This window comes from Carlito syrichta, unplaced genomic scaffold (genome assembly GCF_000164805.1).
Source record: "Carlito syrichta isolate Samal-C Ts95f unplaced genomic scaffold, Tarsius_syrichta-2.0.1 Scaffold279718, whole genome shotgun sequence".
Lineage (NCBI taxonomy): Eukaryota > Metazoa > Chordata > Mammalia > Primates > Tarsiidae > Carlito > Carlito syrichta.
Window position 1 is genome coordinate 43,538 of NW_007223814.1, and position 20,657 is coordinate 64,194.

General features: G+C 38.5%; 1 protein-coding gene across 1 annotated transcript in view; it reads left to right on the forward strand.

The window, feature by feature from the left end:
• Positions 1 to 417: 417 nt before the first annotated feature.
• The window catches only part of MROH2B (maestro heat like repeat family member 2B), a 61,558-nt gene continuing 41,318 nt past the window's right edge, over positions 418 to 20,657 (forward strand). The window contains exons 1-13 of the mRNA XM_008052529.1: positions 418 to 930; positions 2,050 to 2,111; positions 3,970 to 4,080; positions 5,367 to 5,526; positions 6,544 to 6,642; positions 8,334 to 8,488; positions 12,253 to 12,393; positions 12,761 to 12,853; positions 12,959 to 13,028; positions 14,305 to 14,418; positions 15,632 to 15,705; positions 18,383 to 18,505; positions 19,798 to 19,911. Coding sequence (XP_008050720.1) covers positions 903 to 930; positions 2,050 to 2,111; positions 3,970 to 4,080; positions 5,367 to 5,526; positions 6,544 to 6,642; positions 8,334 to 8,488; positions 12,253 to 12,393; positions 12,761 to 12,853; positions 12,959 to 13,028; positions 14,305 to 14,418; positions 15,632 to 15,705; positions 18,383 to 18,505; positions 19,798 to 19,911 — 1,344 coding nt within the window. The 5' untranslated portion in view covers positions 418 to 902. The remainder of the gene's footprint in view (positions 931 to 2,049; positions 2,112 to 3,969; positions 4,081 to 5,366; positions 5,527 to 6,543; positions 6,643 to 8,333; positions 8,489 to 12,252; positions 12,394 to 12,760; positions 12,854 to 12,958; positions 13,029 to 14,304; positions 14,419 to 15,631; positions 15,706 to 18,382; positions 18,506 to 19,797; positions 19,912 to 20,657) is intronic.

Consider the following 20,657-nt stretch of genomic DNA (forward strand, 5'->3'; position numbering starts at 1 on the left):
TGCTAACAAAGAGAAACTAGCCAGAAAAAAGCAGCAGCTGAAATTTGTCATGAGCCGAGCCCGCTTCTTGGGCCTTTTTAAATTTAGCCCTATAGGCAGCTAGTACCTCCTTCCCAATCTCTATCATCCACCACATTCACACACAGCTCAGACATCTGAGAGAGTGATCATATAAATTTAGGGTTACAGGGCATTGGGACCAGATTTAGGCCGATGCTAATAAAGCTGAAAGTGTTATGGCCAAGAAATTTCGATAAAATATGACCTGAAAACAAAGAGAATGGAGTCAGAGAAAGTCTCCGCCTGACTAAGTCAGTGAGGGACTGGTGGGGAGGGAGGCTATGCTGCTGTCAGTTGGAAATTCCACTCAACTGCCCCTGACAGGCATTCCAATCCACTGAGCATGCCCAGTTTGGGTGAGTGACTTTCACCAAGTAGAACAAACAAGATCACCCTAAAGGCTTTACCAACACCAAGCCAGTAAAGTAACCAGTGAAAGCCATTCTCAAATTTGTGACCAATGGACCCAAGTTTCGAGAGAGGAACTCTCTTGGTCTACAACAATGGTTTGAGTTCCAGTCTCTAATTTCTTCCTTCTCAAATACTCTGATCTCCACCCAAGGGACAATATTCGATGAGATGCGGCCATTTTCTTGGTTAGCAGTCGTTCAGAAGCAAGAAAATGTCATAGTGGTAGAATACAGCATCATCCTCAACAGCAAGCCCATCGCTGGAAGCTCCCAGATCATTGTACCAATCAAGTGAAGGAGGGACTTTCATTTAGAAAATCTTATGTGAACCTTATTTGAGAAACGTGCCAGCCTACCTCTTTGATTCTTTAGCCTTACTATTTCTGATACTTTGGTGCTACTGCCTTTTAGGGAGCCTGAAGCAGCCAAGACATGACTCACAGCATGGAGGAACCCATAGGTAAGCATCATTGGGTCCTGAGGAGCCAGAGCTCTGCTGTGTCTGTTGAATCACATGTATATGCGAGGGCTGGGGGGATGTTGGTGTGTCACTTTGGGAGGTCTGTATATCTCGAGGGATTTATGAAATGGTATGCTAAATAAGATATTTCTCTCTACTCTCCCTTTATTCCAAAATATTAAAATTATGTTGTGTAGGACCAATGATAGACTAGAAACCTGAGAGATTATTGTGCTTGACCCTCTTTAAAAATTTTGAGTTTACCTAAGGAGAAAGTGGCTACATATCAAAGAAAGGCAGTTTCTTGTTTAATTTTAAATACTAGAAATATTTCCCTCCACTTTCCAAGAATGGTTATCTTTCTGCTATGCCAAAAAAAAAAAAAAAAAAAGACTGCACTAAAGGGGTATGTTGTTTGATTTGGAGGCAATGGAAAATCTTAACCTCCAAAAGCATCTCTCCTACCAACTTGCCATGTGGCCTCAAAGTGCTCAATTCCTTTGATTCAAATTTGTTTCAGTTTTCTAGAGAGGTTTATTCAAAAACATATATTGCTGAAGAGAAAAATCCAAAAGCACTTGGGTTATTATCAGAAAACAACAAGGTCTCATGCACATGGGACCAGAAGAGGGATCTGGCAGGCACAGGAGAATAGATGGAGGAAAAGAAGGTATGGAAAAAGAAAACAGGAGAGATCTTAAGGGAAAAGTGAAAAATAAACAGCTATATTGCACCTTTCCTTCCAATGCCCAAGTCAGGAGTAAGGGATTCAGTTCATTGAATCTTAGCCTTGATAGAGAGGCTATATAATGTGTCTACTTGACGGAAGGGAGAAATAGGAAGCTAGTACCTTTTCTCTTCCTCTCCACATTTAATTCAGGTTTTTGAAAAATTATTGAGCATCTGCTTTTTCAAGTATGGCGTGGGTATGAAATATGAATGAGATTCAGTTCCTACCATCAAAGAGCTAGCAGTCAAGGGAGACAGAGGAAGAAGGAAGGGGAGAGGGAGAGGGAGAGAAAGAAAATGAATGAATGAACTTTCTGTGACTACTGCAAAATAATTAACAGGAGGACATCTCAGCATATATTTTAATTCTTCTTTTTCTGTACATTTTAGAGATGTTTGAAGACATTAACCTCACTCTTGGCATGCTAAACAAGGAAGATAAAGTTAACAAGGTAGGACAAATAGAGAAAAGAAATCTCTTTCCCACTCACTTTTTTTGCAACTCACAATTTGTTGCAACATTTCATCTACATTCTTCTTGGCCTTGACTTTCTTATTTTTCTCTGGTTTCTTATATAGCATTAGATTTTCCAGAAAATACAGTTGCAATGTAAGTCATTATAATGTTTAAACAATGATTTACCATTCTAAGATCACAGTATCTACTTCTAGAAGACAACAAAAGGATGTTCTTTTTCATAACTTTATACAGGCACATGTGGAGAGAGGAGGATGTCAGATTTAGAACCATATGGATGAAAGGTTACTTTATAATTTGAGGGCACCTATGAAAATTGCAAAAGGCTCCCCTTCTCATCTATGATGCTATTTTACAACTAGAAATTCAATTCTCTAAGAATTGAAGTCCTTTCTGACTTCAGCAACCATTTATAAAATAAAAGAAATAACTATCCTTTATTGAACACTTATCCAGGTGGCAAATCACTAAATGTTTTCCAAATAATAGTGCATCACAACAATTTTATGAGGTAGGTATTGCTATTTTCATTTAACAGCTGAGAAAAAAAATGAGGCACAGAAAAGTTACATGACTTACCTAACTAAAAACAGCAGAACTATATCCAAACACAAGACCATCTGATTCCCAAAAGTGCATTTAAAGTTCATAGAGAGGATCCTAACATTTAAGCATGGTTGAAAACCATAATGTTAATCTCTCAATATGTATTAACTTTCCCATAAAGCACTATTCCTCAACCACTGGAAATCACTTGGAGAACGATCTCTGAATCCCAACAGTTATAAAGGAAAATTTCCAGGGAAGGAACCAGAGAACACGTACTTTTAACAAGCATTTGCAAATTATTTTTATGGTGAGTCAAATTAGGGAATAATAATAGCCAGCATAACCAAGAGTTTTAAGTGCCAGTTAAAAACAGAGGCTTGGTGTGATTATTAATGAAATTCTCCAGACAAAGAGCCTGGCATAGTCCCAGGAACACAGTAAAGGCTCCTTAAACACAGTAAGGGCCTTACCAAGAGAAAGAGACCTACAGGAAGCAGAGAAAGCACCTGAAGGACTTACAGAGATGGTTAGGCAGTCTCTGAAAGTACAGGGAAGAAAGCAAAGACAAAACCATTCCTTATTCTCAAACTTCCTAAGGACCAGCCCTGAGGAATAATGAAAAGTAAGTTATTTCACACCTTAGACACAATAGTACCTGGAGGTACATGCCAAGGCTGTTGGAGATTTCAGCACATCAGTCTCTCTTTTACCAGAAAACATGTAGCCTCCTAAGAGATTTAGAATAGCCGTCACACATAGCCTCTGGTCAAGTCACATGATGCCGGGATGTCGAAGCCCTGTTCAAAACATTGTACACCACCTCTTCTTGGCAAAGGCATTAATAAAACAAGGGTCTATAAATTTCCCTTAAAATGCAGTTTCATAGCTTAGCAGCAGCTGCTTTGAAATCTGCAGTGTGTTCTACGGCAAGGTCTAACTGAAGGTAGGCAAGGCTACCTGGTACACCAGTCTCTTGAAAATCACCGCCGTGGGACCCTGGGAGGAAATGAAGTACCTGTCACTCTACTTGATGCTGTTACTACCAGGGAGTGGTACTACCTAGTGCTGTACAAATGTAGTCAAGTTAAAATAGTTTTTAGAATGAACTTTGTCTGTGACTGCAAAATATGCACATTATGTTTAGGAAGCCTAAATTAAGATACATAAGACCCATTGTGGAGTAAAAATACGTTGCTTTCTTTATTGGTGATGCTCATTTGAACTTCATCTGTTCTTTTATTTTTGCAACTCAAATTTCTGTGTATACCTTTGTATATTCACAGGAAGACATTTACAGTCATCTCACTTCTGTTATTGAGAATACTGACATCTTAGATGATGCAATTATCCAACGATTGGTTTATTATGCTTCTAAGGACATGAGAGATGAAAATGTAAGTTTGGTTCTTGATGGTGAATCAGCACCAGAGCCAGCAAGGCCAGCAACAGGGTCTTTAAGCGACCCAATTGCCCTCATGTGGACACCCATATGTTTTTTCTACATTGCTGCCAGGACCTTAAATTATTTTTGTCTTCATGGTAACTTGTATACAGTATCAGTGCCTGTTATCTACCCTTTAACAAATGAGTAAGCTGAGGAAAAGCTAAGAAAGACTTTAAAGGTAATATTATCCAAGCTTCTGTTAGATGAGAAAATTTATTTTCAGAGAGGTTTTTTTTTTCCAAATAACATAACTGTTACCTAGAATGCAGTTTTCTTTGCTTCTATATGACTTTTTATTTCTTCATGTGCCTAGTTATCGTAGATTGTCTGATAGACACTGTAGCAAATTTTATATTTATCTGCATATATTTGTTTTGTTTGTAGAAGTTATTTGAGTCCCAGGGTAATGTTATTTTTTTCCAGAAAGAAGTTTTACTTGTTACTGCCAAGGGCACTAATAATCTGTGATCATTTTTAGGGCTTGAAATTTCTACGCCACTTCTGTAATTCAGTGTTAGACTACAGCTCATGTGAGGACCAATTTAACCTTTCATCTAAATGTAACCATTTAGAGTCTTACCCCAAAAGACAAAGGTGGCATGACCACAAACTCTGACTATTGCCCCAAAATACTGGAAATCAGTCTCAAATATAGGATGTATCTCTCTAGATTAACAGGTTTTTTTTCAACTCAGCAATTTATTCCACTCTACATTGTGAGCTTGCTGATGTTTTGTGAGTATATGGTTTAATATCTTGTCCAGATCTTTTTATTTTCCTCGGCAGGAGAGTTGATCAAATTTGTCTAGTTCATTATCACCAAAAGCAGAAATTCCTCTCAATATCTCTAATGTCAAAGTTAATTAAACCAGGATAACACCAAAACCAAAACTCTCAACTCCTAGCCCATTTTATTTCACCTTTTCCTTTAGTCTGTCAACCACAGTGTTTCATATCACTTAAACAGAAAATATAAATTCTATGTTAATGGTACCAGATCAATTAGCAAGAAAACTTCTACTGACCCCAAGCTTACAATAACTCTATTGAAACCATTTTTAAAGTGCATTCAAATTACTTCTGCTTTTCTAGGTACTGACACTTACCCGAGAGTAGGTGTGACAATGGTTCTGTAACAAACTGTTCTCCCTCTATCCCAAAGCTAGGGGAACTTATTATGTAGACTCACTCTGCTCTTTCTCTAGTCGTCATTGTTATTTTTCTTTTCTCCCTCAGATTCTCAGAGAAATCAGAATGCTAGCTGGTGAGGTTTTGGTGTCTCTTGCTGCACATGATTTCAACTCAGTGATGTACGAATTACAAAGTAACTTCAGGATCCTAGAGCTACCAAATGAATTTGTTGTGCTTGCCCTAGCTGAACTGGCAACCAGCTATGGTATAACGGGAATACTTTCCACATTTTCCCTGGAAAAATGACCACCCCTAATTGTCTAAAACCCAAAAAAGGAGCAAATGGTAGAAGAGAGAGGGTCTCTACCTTCTGCTTTACTAAAAAAGTGTTGATAGAGGGCTGTGAGCAGCTGTTTATGAGAATAGGTGAGCCTTCTGACCAATCACTAATCCAGGCTGTTCAGAATAGGACTGGACTCCCGCCTTCACTTTCCTTTCATCTGACTTTGTGTTTGCAGAAACATTCCCATAAGATATATTCTGCAAACCACTGAACACTTACATAAAGTAAAGGTTTCCTACCATTTGTTTCTATACTACCTTATTTAATCAATATTTAGTGAGCATCTGTTACATGTATTACATGTGCCTTGGGGATACAGAAAAGATCTAATGGGAGAGATTTGCATTTACAAAATAATTGTCCAGGCTGGGCATGGTGGCTCATGCCTGTAATCCTAGGACCCAGATGGGAGGATTGCTTGAGCCCAGAAGTTCGAGATCAATCTAGGCAACATAGTGAGACCTTGTCTCTACAAGAAAAATCAAAAAAATTAGCCAGGCATGGTGGCACATGCCTATAGTCCCAGATACTCAGGAAGCTGAGGCAGAAGGATCACCTGAGCCCAAGAGGTAGAGGCAGCAGTGAGCCATGATAGTGCCACTGCACTCCAGCGTAGGGAACATAGTGAAACCCCACTCAAATAATAATAATAATAATAATAATAATAGTAATAATAATCCAAATAAGCAATTCCCATGCAACAACAGGCACAGGTGATTGTATAGCTATAACCTTATTTTCGGTCAACCATTCCTTGGTTCTCTAACTATAGCCTAGCATTAAGGTGGGGTTAGAGTGGAAGAATTATAGGAACACCTTCTTATGGCACCTCATCTACCTTCTCCATGCAGCTCCAAAGTGCTTCTTGTTAATATGAAGATTCACAGAACACTCTAGTGCAAGAAAATAAATAATGCCTCTCTCCTCTCCTCACTGCAGTGTCCCAGAGTATTCCCTTCATGATGATGACCCTGCTCACCATGCAAACCATGCTCAGGCTGGCTGAGGATGAAAGGATGAAGGAAACCTTCTGTATTGGTGGGTATCCCTACGAGCTCCTTTTACTTAAGACCAGACTACAAACTGTCATGTAAATTGAGTCAAAATCTTACTTTTTCATTTTACTCCAGTCCCATTCTTTCTAATAATAGTGATTACCATTTATTGAGTGCCTACCACATGGAAGGTCCTCTGCAGATAATTATCTCACTCAATCCTCATAGCAATTCTGCAGAATTATCCCGTTTTATGATGGTCTTGAAAGCTAAGTCATTTTTCTCAAAATGGTGACATTTTAGTAAATGAGATATAGAGGTGGCATTCAAACCCAGATCCATAGGGCCACCCAGTCTTACTCTTTTCACTTTCCTGTACAACCTCCATTTCTACTGGCCTTCTTTCACTGGATCACACTTTCTCTGCAATGATTATGAAAGCTCACCAGCTCTTAGCATTACATTAAATTTTGGCATCTGAGTATAATGTAATGTTGTAATAATGGCAAGCAAACAAAGCAACAAAAATACAATCATAAAATTTTTAAAATAGGCACACAAACTATGATCAGAAAGTTTATCAACCCCAAATTGAAATACATCTACAGTAATGAGGAATCTACAAAAAAAAATTATGTCCTGGAATTTCTAGAAAGAAGCATTTGCAATGCAGAGGGAGGCTTCTTGAATAAGTCTGGATACTTGGACTTTCAATCATCTCTGCTCAGTCACTGAGCCAACCAGGCAACCCAGCCATTCTCTCAGTTCCAGTTTCACCTTCAAAAAAACATCAGATATTATTTCTAAGATCCCTTCCACTTCTAACATGCCCTAACATCACTGTTCTGCAGTATTTAAAAGCCCATGCCATCCTGTTCTGTCCTCAATTAATATTCTTATCTGTTATATACTGAGAATGTACTATGTGCCTGGACACCGTCTTGGGTATTTTAAGACTATTATTTCATTTAACTTTCACAGCAATCACATCCATAGGCAATGTTTCTCCTCCATTTTATAGATGAGAACATTGAGATTTGGAAAGATTCAGCAGCTTGCCTGAGGTCAAATAGCCAGTATGTGGCAAAACCAAGACTGTCAACTATGACAATCTGATTCAAGGACCTGAGTAGCTATACTAGAAGTAATCTACTTTTCAATACTTTTTACTATCCCTACTTACTATCACAGCTAACACTGTGTTCCTGCAAATAGACTCTGGAAACTCTAATAGTATTCCTGTCTCCTAACAACCAAGAATGAAAATAAAATAAAACAGGAAGTACTGATGGCCATTAATAAGGAAATTCTCTTTCTTTGCGTTACAAAGTTATCTAAGTGCCCTTTTAAAGCAACTTTTTGCCTGTCTCTAAAGAAAAGGCATAAAATTTAACAGCCATCCATCCATCCATCTATTCATCCATATCTAGTCATTCATTAAATCAGCAAATGTTAGATGTTGTTGTGGCTGCTTCGAATACTATGAATCAGCAAAACAACATGACTTCTTTCATGTTTCTAACAGGCTAGTGGTTCACACACACACACACACACACACACACACACACACATTTTACTAATGTGACTGGACACTTTTTTTATATCTTTATTTGGTACAGTCATAAAATTGTATAGAAATATTACACATTTGTTAATCATCAGTACTTTCTTAAGTTATTTTGCAGTCTTTTCCAGCTTTATGTTTTTCTCAGTCTATGGTTGTTTTACATGCAGCCCTTGAGAAGTTTAGCAAGGCCATTTACAAGTATGTGAACCACTGGAGAGATTTCCCCTATCCCAGATTGGATGCCAACCGACTATCTGACAAGATCTTCATGCTGTTCCGGTATATAATGGAGAAATGGGCACCCCAGGCCTCGCCCATGCATGTGAGTGGGCCTCAGGCTACCTGAAGCTGGATGTCCCTCTATGCTACTTGAAATTCCTCTTCTCTTTATGACATGATAGTTAAGTTTGGGGTTTTTTTATGCTTTGGTTATGTTTTACAAGGTTTATCAAATTTTACATTTTTTCCATCTATTTCAAATCACTATTCATTGATTCTTTCCGCTAATATTTATTGAATCCCCATGACATGCCAGACACTGCTCCAAATGCTGAGGTTATAGAGCAGGGATTAAATAGACCAAATTCCCACACTCATGAACCTGACATCCCAAATGTGTAGAGAGAGCAGTAAATAAGATAAAATAAATTAAAAATACACAATTTTAGCTGTTTCACATTCTGTATATCACAACTCATATTTGAGCTGAGTCATTAATTAGGAAAATCAGCAGTCCACAGAAATTTCTTGAGTCTGTGAATATCATGATTAAACTAAATAACATCTAAAGAGTATTCTTGGTTGCTTCAAAATACTGTAATGCCTTGTAGAAAATAGATTACAAAGTGCATTCACATATATCTTGCTTTAAAAGTACATTCACCTTATCTTGCTTAATTGCTATAATTTTTTTAAGTAGGCTAAATTATATTCCTACTATTTAGATGTCTTCATTGCTGGATTATAAAAGTTTTAACACTTAGCTACCTTATCTAATGTAGTTTCTTTTCTATACTTTAAACTATTAAAACACTCTTTTAACATCCCAGGGTAGTTAAATCATTAGCAAACATAGAACTTTTAAAATATCCTATAGAAGTATTTTCTTCAAGGTGCCTGGAAAACAAAATTTAACGCATCCATTTGATGGGTCTCCTTGCTTTCCACAGGAAGAGTCAGACAAGTGAACAAGTGGTAAGAGTGCCCCCTTCCCCCCGAGAGGGAAGTACTTATCTCTCCTGATGAGCTGCAATACTGGAATTGAGTCTTGCAGCCCATGAAACTGTTCATCACAGGAAAGATTCTTTCCCTAAAGAGGGACTGAAACCTACCAAGCATAGGTTGAAGTGGGATAGCAGGCATACTTGAGTAAGTGCAATAGGAGAAAGTGAAGGGGAGAAAGGATGGAGATGTATGGCAGAAAGAAATGAAACCAGAAAAAATGATCTTGGGCTTTAAATGCTGCATAGGAGTTTGAACTGCTTTTAAGAAATGGGAAACACTTAAAGGGTTTTAAACAAGCATTTGAGTACTGTACTAGAAAAATCATTCTAATATCAACCTTAATGATAGATGGGGTATAATGATAGACTAAGACAAAACTATCAGTTAAGAGGCTGTAGAAATATTCCAGGTCACAAATAGCAAGGAGCTCAATTAATTTGTGACATCAGTGGTACTGATTGGAAGAGTCAGATGCTCAAGAATAGAGCACACAAAACTTGGCATCAATTGGATGTTTACAATGAGAGAAATTGAAGCACCTGGGATGATTCTGACTTAATAATCTTTGGGTCATTAATTTAGATGAGGAAAACAGGAGAAATAAGAAATTTGGAGCAGTAAAAATGAGCTTAATATAGACATTTTGACTTGAATGGCTGGAACATTAAAGTAGAGATCTTAGTTACTTTAGTAGCATTCAGGATTGAAATTAAGAAAAAAGCAAAAAACTGGATATATAGATTTGAATATTATCATTGTATAAGTGACAACTAAATAAATGGTTTTAGGTAGCTGTTTAATCAGAGTATTGCGTGAAGAAGTGCTAAAAAATAGAGCTCTGGGGGTGTCATTATTAAGGGGAAAGCAAAGAGAGAATTCAAGATGGAAAATAGAGAGAGTGCTACTCAAGGAATAGGACAGCCAAGTAGATGAGATCTTAGAAATGAAGAAAGGAGAAATTATCAGAAGGAATGAAAGATCTACATAGAGTCCATTGTTACAGTAGTCAAGCTAGAAAAGTCATATCAAGTGTTCACTGCACAGAAATGTGTGGTAGGAGAACCACCCACCTGACACACAAGTCTTGAGTGAAATAAGTCGTTCTTGTTATTAGCCACTATTATTTTTCACTAACCACCATACTAACGAGGAGTCACTAAGTCTTGAGGTAATTTGTTGTACAGTAAAATTCATACAAAAAAATTATCCTATAATATTAGATAGAAAAAGCAGAATATAAGGGCCAGGCATGGTGGCTCACGCCTATAATCCCAGCACTTTGGGAGGCCAAGGTGAGAGGATTGCCTGAGCCCACAGGTTCGAAACCAGACTGGACAACTTGGTGAGATCTCATCTCTACTATAAATCAAAAAATTAGCCAGGCATGGTGGCGCATGCCTATAGTTCCAGCTACTTGGAAGGCTGAGGCAGAAGAAGCACCTGAACCCAGCAAGTCAAGGCTGCGGTGGCCATGAGCGTGCCACTGCACTCCAGCCTGGGTGACAGAGTGAGACTCCAATTCAAAAAAGAAAAAGCAGAATACAGGACTATATATTTTTAAATGGTGTCAGTTTTTAAGAGAGTAAAATACAGAGAAAAAAAGATGGAAAAGAATAAGTCAAACTGCTGGGCTCGGTGGCTCAGCCTATAATCCCACGCCTTTGGGAGGCTGAGGTGAGTGGATTGCCTGAGCCCGCGGGTTCGAGACCCACCTGGGCAGCGAGACCTCATCTCTACAATAAATCAAAAAATCAACCGGGCGTGGTAGCGTGCGCCTGTAATTTCTGCTACTTGGAAGGCTGAGGTGGAAGGATCGCGGGATCCCAGCAGGTGGAGGCTGCGGTGGCCGGGAGCGACCACTGCGCTCCAGTCTGGGCGACAGAGTGAGACTCCAACTCAAAAAAAAAAGGATAAGTCAAACTAATTTAAAAATTAAAATACACAAAACACTGTTTATCTATGGGTACTATGCTTTATTCTTCATCATAGTATTTGTGATCTCTAAATTTTATAATCAATATGTATTACGTTTATATTTTATTCTCTGGAAGTTGCTCATTTTTTGTGTTAAATGGAAGCTAAGACATGGTGGATTGAGGGGTGAAAGGGAGGTGAGAAGTAGAGATAGCATACATAAACCAAAACCTTCAAAAAGTTTTGCTCCAGGGGAAAGAAAAAAGAATCAGGTGAGGATGATAGTGGGAATCCAGGTGAGGTGGAATCAGTAAATACCCTTTAATGGGAGAATAATGTTAAATTCATTCATATACTGAAAGAAAGTGAAATTAGAGAGAGGTTAAAAAACAGTAGAGATTGACCAGGCTTGGTGGCTTATGCCTGTAATGTAATCCCAGAACTTTGGGATGCAGAGGCAAGAGGATTACCTAAGCCCAGAAGTTTGAAACCATTCTGGGCAATAGAGCGAGCTCTCATTTCTACAAAAAAAATTTTAAAAACTAATTATCCAGGAGTGGTGGTGCATGCCTATGGTTCCAGCTACTCAGAAGGCTGAGGCAGAAAGATCACCTTAGCCCAGCAGGTCAAGACTGCGGTGGCCGTGAGTGTTCCACTACACTCCAGCCTGGATGACAGAATGAGACTCCAACTCAAAAAATATATATATAGGAGACAAGGGAGAGTGTTGAAATGAGTCTCAATATAAATATAGATATAGATATAAATATAACTCTATTTCATGCAATGATTGTAACCTGAATATTTTTTAAAGATTTTAAAGAGCCATTTCTTGGTTGAAAGCAGTAAGGAAAGTTTTTGGAGAGCTACCTAAAGCTTCTGGTGCTCTGATATGTATTAAAAGCATAAGAAAGTATTAGAAATTGTATTTGTTTGCTACCTTTATAGACTGTGATCATTGTTAAGGCTCACGGCCCCACAGTGAGCCTGCTGCTACATCGGGAGGACTTCTGCGAATATGCCCTAAGCCAGGTGCCCTGGCTCCTGAACCAATATAAAGAAAAAGAGATTGATTTTCATGTCACTCAGGTAAGAGCCATACCCTAGAATAACGGAATCAGAGAATCAATCTTCAACATTTGAGGTTATTAAGCCTAAAAGAGGCCTAAGGAACTTAAACTCCTGTTTGGGCAGCTAAACTTCAATACCTCTTAGGGAATATGAGGTAGAAAAGAGATCATCATAGCTGGATGATAGAAACTCCAGAAAGGGATTACGAATTTTCTTTCCAAACTGCTGAGCCATTGAACGAGGTAGAGAGACCAGAACCACTAAAGAAAACGTGTAACTTCAGGAAGGTTATGGGTTTGTTCCTCACAAAATACACTTTCCTTCCACATCCCATGCTATTGTTTCACTGAAACCTTCAACTAACCTGTGGGAGCTTCCATTTTAGAGTCTAAAACAAATACTGACTGCAGCAGTTCTTTACAACATTGGCCTTCCAAAGAGCTTGAAAAGATCCATCTTTATTAATTTACTCCACCAGGTAAGAAGACCACACTGTCAGATCTGATTGCTTCATTTTAACTGGTTTTTCTATTTTTAACATCTACCACCTTATTCCCACATCCTCCCCATTCCCCATGCCCAGATCTGCAGAGGTCCAGAGCCTCCAGTAAAGGAAAATGAAATTGAAGCTTCAAGCTGTTTCCTCATTCTAGGTATGACCCAACATCCAGAGGGTTAATAGAAATGTCTCCAAGTGATTATGATGGCAATGGTAAAGGGTGTGAAAACTGTCACTTTAGTTACTTTCACACACACACACACACACACACACACACACACACACACACACACACACACACAACATGCTTTTTTAGCTCAGTTTTCTATGACTTCCCCTCTGCCCACAAGTTCCCAGGAGCAGGATAAGAAGAGCGATGAATCATGCCAAGGTGCCCAGGACTGAGGGCAATGGGGGTAGTTTCCATAAAGCTAAAAATGTTCAGTTCTCAAACCAGAAAAGTCCCAGGAAAGCTGGAGTGAATTGGCAATCTTAGAATAGGTCATTTATTTTTTTATCGGTATTTGAGATTATTATCTTTTTTTTCTTCCTGGTCACCTCTTATTATCTAAGCCTCTGTGTCCTCTAGTCACTCCCTGTCTGTCACTCCTTCCTTCATTCTCTCCCTTTGTTTCTTGCCCCTACATCACCCCCCCCACACACACACCTGGGTAGAATGTCTGACACAAGTTGTGTGGGAGGTCCCAGGGTTGGGATCCAAAACTATGCTCTGACACAGTCCCTGAGGACGAGGGACCGCAGCAATTCAATACCTCGTGCACCTCTACACCCTCCCAAATATGTCACTTCTCCCACACCACTGCATACCTTTCCATTGCGTGTGCCTTATGTATGCATACCTTTCTACTTCTAGCTGGCCCTTTTGTCTCTATACTTTTCTCTTCTCCCCCACCCCCAGCCTAAATAACTAATTCACTTTACCTCTGACAATTTCCAAAGCTCTCCTCAGCCAAGCATCTCTCTCCTCACTCTCCCTGGCCTTAACCCTGCAGCTCTCTCTATTTTCACAGCCAGGGAAGCATCACTCCAATCTCTGCCTCTGTCTTCACATGGCATTCTCATATACCTCTGTCTCTTCTCCTTGTCTGCAAGGACATCCGTCACATTGAGTTAGGGCCCACTTTAAGGGTCTTATCTTAATTGATTACACCTGTAAAGACCCTAATTTCCAAATAAGACCACATTCACAGGTATAAACAGAAGTGGCCTAGGGTATAGAAAGCTCTTTTAGTGACCAAACTGTATAATTAATTATATGATACTGAAGAAGCATGGACATAATAAAAACAAATTACCAACTGAAAGAGTGACTTTGTCTTCTTGATGAAATATACCCCCTTCCCATTCATAAGTATTTTACTTTAAGTGAAAATGAGTTGTCATGACCCCAGTATTTCTTAAACCTGCAGCCCATTCCAACCCTGCAGACCTGATGGAATTTTTTGATGAACAAATAAGAACTAATAATGAAGACATTCGAATAGGAATCTTGACTCTGTTAAGATCGGCTATCAATACTGAGGGTAAGCAAGAGGGATGAGCCACAGTGGTTTACTTTGTACCAAGAAGCAAACTGAAGTTTTTACATTCTCTAATCCTATGCTACATCTTTTCAATGCTTATAAATATCACATGCAAGTGAAACTCTGTCTTTTCAGTCTTCTACAATCTGCACTCCTTTTCAACAGGCATTTTCTTTCTTTCTTTTTTTTTTTTTCTTTTAAAGATGTGGGATACAATTCAGGTTTAGGTATACAAATGTTCATTATGCATGTATCCTTGTTGATGAGGTGTGCCCCTCCCTCCCCTGGCAGTTTCCCTCATCTGCCAATCCCACCCCATTTCCCTGACAGTTTCCCACTATGGCCAACCCCTTTCTTATAGTATTATGATAATTGTTCAAGGTTCACTTATGAGTGAGAACATATGGTACTCTATTCTTTGTTTCTGTGATAGATCACAAAGTATGATAGACTCTAAATCCATTTAATCAACAGGCATTTTCAGTTACCACTCTTCTTTCACAATATTTATGAATGCACCCAGTTGAGAAGGATGGATAGAATCAACCTTATAATTTTGAGAATCAACCTTATAATTTAGAAGATCTAGTCAGTTGACGAAGTGGCCACATCAACAGAGTGTGGGTGAGAGAAGTGCCCCATTCTCTACTGATTGGCACATTTAGAGAAGAGTAGAATTTAACGAATTGACATATTTCATTAATTCCAAGAGGCATATATTTTCATAACATCAAATGCATCTTACAATTGATGGCATCTTTAATTACAATTGACCACTATTTTTTTTCTTTTTTGGTGAATATAAAAGAATAGTTCATCACAAAATTGATGATAGATTTAATAAAACATGAGAGTTCATTTTTGCACAGCATGATACAGCTTTTTAAATTTCAGTTAGCACTGTGATTTACCAAATAATTAGCGGATAAATATGAAGCAGTCTCATAAAATTTAGAGCTGATCTATCAGGCATGATATAGTGATGCCACTACGGAACCTAACATTTTAAATATGATAAAACAACTGCAATGGGAAACAAAGAAAGCACATCCTTGAAGATTTGAAAAAGAAGATGGTAAGGGAATTTAATAACATAAGACATTAAAGACAAGAGACTTTTCAATTATGAATCATAATTCTAATGGGTTTTCATCAGTCCTAGAACATACTACAGTCTGAGTTGGTCTTCTTAATTTCTACCTCTGTCTTTCAGAGCCCAAGTTGAGGGATCACATCATTTCAATCGAAAAAATAGTCAAAGTCGTCATGGCTGATCTCGGTACAAAAGTAAGAGAATTAATAGAGACTTTTATTTTGTTGATGATAGTTTTAGGTACAAGTGAAATGATTTTGATTCTTTTTTTGTTTTTGTTTGTTTGTTTTGAGTTGGAGTCTCTGTCGCCCAGACTGGAGTGCAATGGCCACTCCTGGCCACCGCAGCCTCGACCTGCTGGGCTCCGGCAATCCTTCCGCCTCAGCCTTCCAAGTAGCTGGTATTACAGGCATGCGCTACCACGCCCGGCTAATTTTTTTTATTTATTGTAGAGATGAGGTCTCGCCTGCCCAGGCGGGTCTTGAACCGCGGGTTCAGGCAATCCACTCACCTCAGCCTCCCAAAGGCGTGGGATTACAGGCTGAGCCACCGAGCCCGGTGATTTTGATTCTTTAAAGATAAACTCGTGAGATTGTTTTATAAAGAGTTTTGTGATCAATTACATTTTTAAAAGAACTCTATCTTTCCCAAAAAGACAAACTTCATCAAAGCAAAGGCCTAAAGTACATACAGCTAAAAGTCTTTTCAGTGGAAAAAGGATTTTTGCACAAAACATCACTGCACCAATGCACTTCAGATAGTTTTTAAATTACTTGTTAATTATAAAGATAATGTATCTTTTTTCAAAAAATAATAACCCCTAAACTCTGTTCTTAGCATAAATATCTGATTTTCCAATCAGGCATCACCTAGAGCAAGTTCTGCACATAGTAGATTGCTCAATATTTCCGGATTATTTGATTAAAGTATTCCATGTTAGAATATATAAAACTTACATTGGGAAAAAAATCAAGTAAAAATTAGCAATTATTGTATTTTTGTGTAAAAACTGCATTTTTTTGGTACAAAATGCTAAACAGAAGTCAACAAAAAGAAGAAAATTCCTTTAAGAGGCTTTGGTTGCCAGTGACCATGTTTAAAATAACCAAAGCTTTGCAATAAATAACAATGAAAGATTATATATAAAAACCTGGTCCTATTACTGACCAAGACAATAGGAGATTTATGAGAAGAGCTTACGGCAGAATAAAAGAGCACAGATCTTTATGGAAGGCCAGCTCCCGAGGCAAAAATTGCGAGGTGGATCCCTTTTCCTCTACTTAGACAAACTACTCAGCTATGCTCATTGTTTTGGCCACCATATAGCCCTGCCTCCTGCTCAAAATTATTTTTTTCTTTCCACCTTCCATTAAAAGATACATTCACCAAAGGTTTAGTTCTTAGCTTTCTGTTCTCCAGGGAATAGCAATAATAATTTGTTACTATTAAACTAATAGTTACTTAGTTTAAAAAATTATTTAGTTTAATAATATAAATAAATTAAAGCCAAACTATTAAAAATACTATCATAAAAATTAGTAAAATCTCACTCTAATTCTTGGGACCAGATATATTCATAATTCACAGTTTTTCAGATTTTAAAAAAACGTTACTGTGACAATATCCCACAATCAAAATCCATGAATATTTCTGCAAGAAAATGTATACATTTCCACACTACATAAAATAAAACCACAAATAGTTTTAAAACAGTTCAGTTTGGGTTTTGTCATCAAATGAGTTGACACCAGTTTTAATAAACAAATTTGCTGTATTCAGAGTTGTTGGGATATTGAAATTGTGAATAAACAATTGTAGGCCTGTAGTTCAATATACTATCTTTCATTGAGTAATTTCTTTATTTTTGAGACAGGGTCTCCCTCTGTTGCCCAGGCTGGAGTGCAGTGGTGAGATCATAGCTCACTGCAGCCTCAAACTCCTGGGCTCAAGTGATCTTCCCACCTCAGCCTATAGAATAGCTGGGACTATAGATGTGTGCCACCACACCTAGGTAGTTTTTTGTTTTTTGTTTTTTTAAATAGAGATAGGGTCTCACTATGTTACCCACACTAGTATCAAAACTACAGGTTTCAAGTGATCCTCCCATCTCAGCCTCCCAAAGTACTGGGTTTACATTGAATATTTTTAAAGTGAAGCAGTGTTTAACCTAAAGTTACCAACATTTCATAATATACCAGCGGTGCTAAAAATGCTTCAAAATCTAAAACTTTTGGGGCCCTGACATGATGCTTAAAGGTCATGTTCAGGCCAGGCTCGGTGGCTCAGACTGTAATCCCAGCACTTTGGGAGGCCAAGGCGAGTGGATTGTCTAACGCTGCGGGTTCGAGACTCGCCCGGGCAACTTGGCGAGACCTCATCTCTGCAATAAAAAAAAAAAAAAAAACTAGCCAGGCGTGGTAGCACGCACCTGTAGTTCCAGTTACTTGGAAGGCTGAGGCAGAAGGATCGCTGGAGCCCAGCAGGTTGAGGCTGCAGTGGCCAGGAGCCTGTCACTAGACTCCAGTCTGGGTGACAGAGTGAGACTCCAACTCAAAAATAAAAAACTAATTTTAAAAAAGTCATGTTCAAAGAAAATGCTCATTGGATCGTTTTAGATTTTGGATTTTCAGATTAGGGATGCTCAACCAGTAAGTATAATGCAAATATCCTAAAATCTGGAAAAAAATCAAAAATCCAAATCCTTCTGATCCCAAGCATTTTGAATAAGGGATATTCAACCTATAGTGACATTATTCAATTTATGCTCCCTTTTGAAACTGTTCCCACTAAATCATCCTTGGAATAAAAGAAGGTAAATTTCCCTTCTGCCAAACATAGTAAAATGTTGTGACTGCATTGTTCTTACTCCAGGTAAGGAACTCCACTCTTCTCCTAATCCAAAGCATGTGTGAAAAGTGCTACATTGAAGCTCGGGAAGGATGGCCATTGATTGATTATGTCTTCTCCCAATTCACAATGTCGAACAAGAATCTGGTATGAAGAGACGACAGTTTTTAGTGCTACACTGTACCAAGTGCAATTGACTTAACTGGGGTTTTACTACTACTAATAATAATAATAGCTGGAATTCAATAGCGAACTTTGAAGTAGTATTTCAGTAGTACCACTTTTATTGATAATTTCTTCAACGTCCAGTTTTCTTGATTTCCTTTCATTAATATCACTTCTAACTTATAACAAACACAAAGTATGTTAAAGTTTCCCTATGGAGAAGGCAACCTGACCTCCAAAGCCTTGGATTGGAGGTGGTTTGGAGAGGGACAGACAGAGTAGATTGCTTTAGAAAACCAATGCCATAGCCAGGCGTGGTAGCGTGCACCTGTAGTTCCAGCTACTTGGAAGACTAAGGAGGAAGGATCGCCAGAGCCCAGCAGGTTGAGGCTGCAGTGGCCGGGAGCTGCCACTTCACTCCAGTCTGGGCAACAGAGTGAGACTTAAACTCAAAAAAAAGAAAAGAAAAGAAAAAGAAAAAGGAAACACAATGCCAATACTTGCTGCACTGGTGTCTTAGTCCATTCAGGCTACTATAAAAATACCATGTTTATTAAAAAACAAATATTTATTTCTCATTGTTCTGGGGGCTGGGATGTTCAAGTGTCTTATGTCAGGTTCTGTGTCTGGTGAGGGCTCGCTTCCTAATAAAAGATGCCTTCTCACTGTGTCCTCACATGGTGGAATGGGCTAGCTAACTCTCTGTTATCTTTCATAAGGGCACTAATTTCAAACAGCAGTGCTCTGCACTTATGACCTAATCGTCTCTCAAAGACTGCAACTTCTAATACCATCACCTTGGGAGTTAGGATTTCAACATTTTAATATTGGGAAAACACAAATATTCAGACCACGGCAACTGGGGTCAGCTTTCCTTAGGACTAATAGGCTGAAGAAACATGTACTTAACATCTCAGTCATCTTAGCAAGTTTGTCATTACAAAAGAAATTACAGTCTACTCCACAAAAAAAGTATTGTTTTGAAAATCTTTACCCTGGGGGAAAATGGCAAAGGCCTGAGGAAAAGAGGAAATATCTGCCGATCAAGGAGCCTCACAGTTTTTGCTTTTGTGTTTTAACCAGACATGTGCTTTCCTCCAAGGGACCCTTTCAAACAAGGATTAAATGTTGGAAACCAAGATCCCTGGGTTCCACGAGCTCCTTAATTTGATGTCTACATCCTCCACTCCAGAGTCTGAGAACAAATCCAAGGAAGGTCAGAGGGGGCCAGCATTAGGGGTATTAACAAGTTACCTGTTTCATCTTTCTTAAAGGAGAAACTAGTAAAAACTAACTCCCATGAGAATGAAAAGGGAGAGAAATCGGTCCGAGAAACAACCTTAGAAGTCTTAAAAACCTTGGACCCGCTGGTCATTGGAATGCCTCAGGTAAGGGGCCCTTTTTTACCATTTACAGTTACTTTGACCACCTTCCTAAAGCCCTTCCCATTTAGGAGCAAAGACACAAGTTTGTACTCCATGTATCATCAGTTTTTTGATGTTCCACCTAGAAGAAGTACATTGTGATACTCAGTTTCCAACACATAGTGATTCCTCAAAAATAGATATTTAATTAATTAAGATAATTAATATAAATTAGCCTATATAGAGATAGTACATGACAGTTTATAAGCACCTTAATATATTATTTCTCTTCTTCCCCTAACACATCTAGAAATACAAAGTAGTGAGTGGTAGTCATATGCAGTCAATGCCAGTTCATCTGAAAAGTGTTAGAAACAGCCATTCTTAGTCCTCACTGAAGACCTAATTAATCTGAAACTCAAGAGGAAGAGCTTAGACTCTGTAGACACAAGTACATAGCACAGTCAGAAGACAATCCACAGACCACCCCCATATAAGTGGATTAGAGGCTTCATCTAGCGTGTCATATGATTCTGGAGTGATCTGGGATGTTTACTAAAAATGCAGATTTCCAGGTCACATACCAGACCTACTGCATCAGCATATCTGGATATGGGGCCTGTAATCAATCAAATAAATTCCAATATTTCTGATACATACTAAAGTATCTGAGATAGAAGTCTATGGCCAAACTCTAACGGTCCTGGAATGCTGAAACCTACCTTGTAGTTGATAAACCAATGAAAATTTTAAGCAAGGGATAAACATTT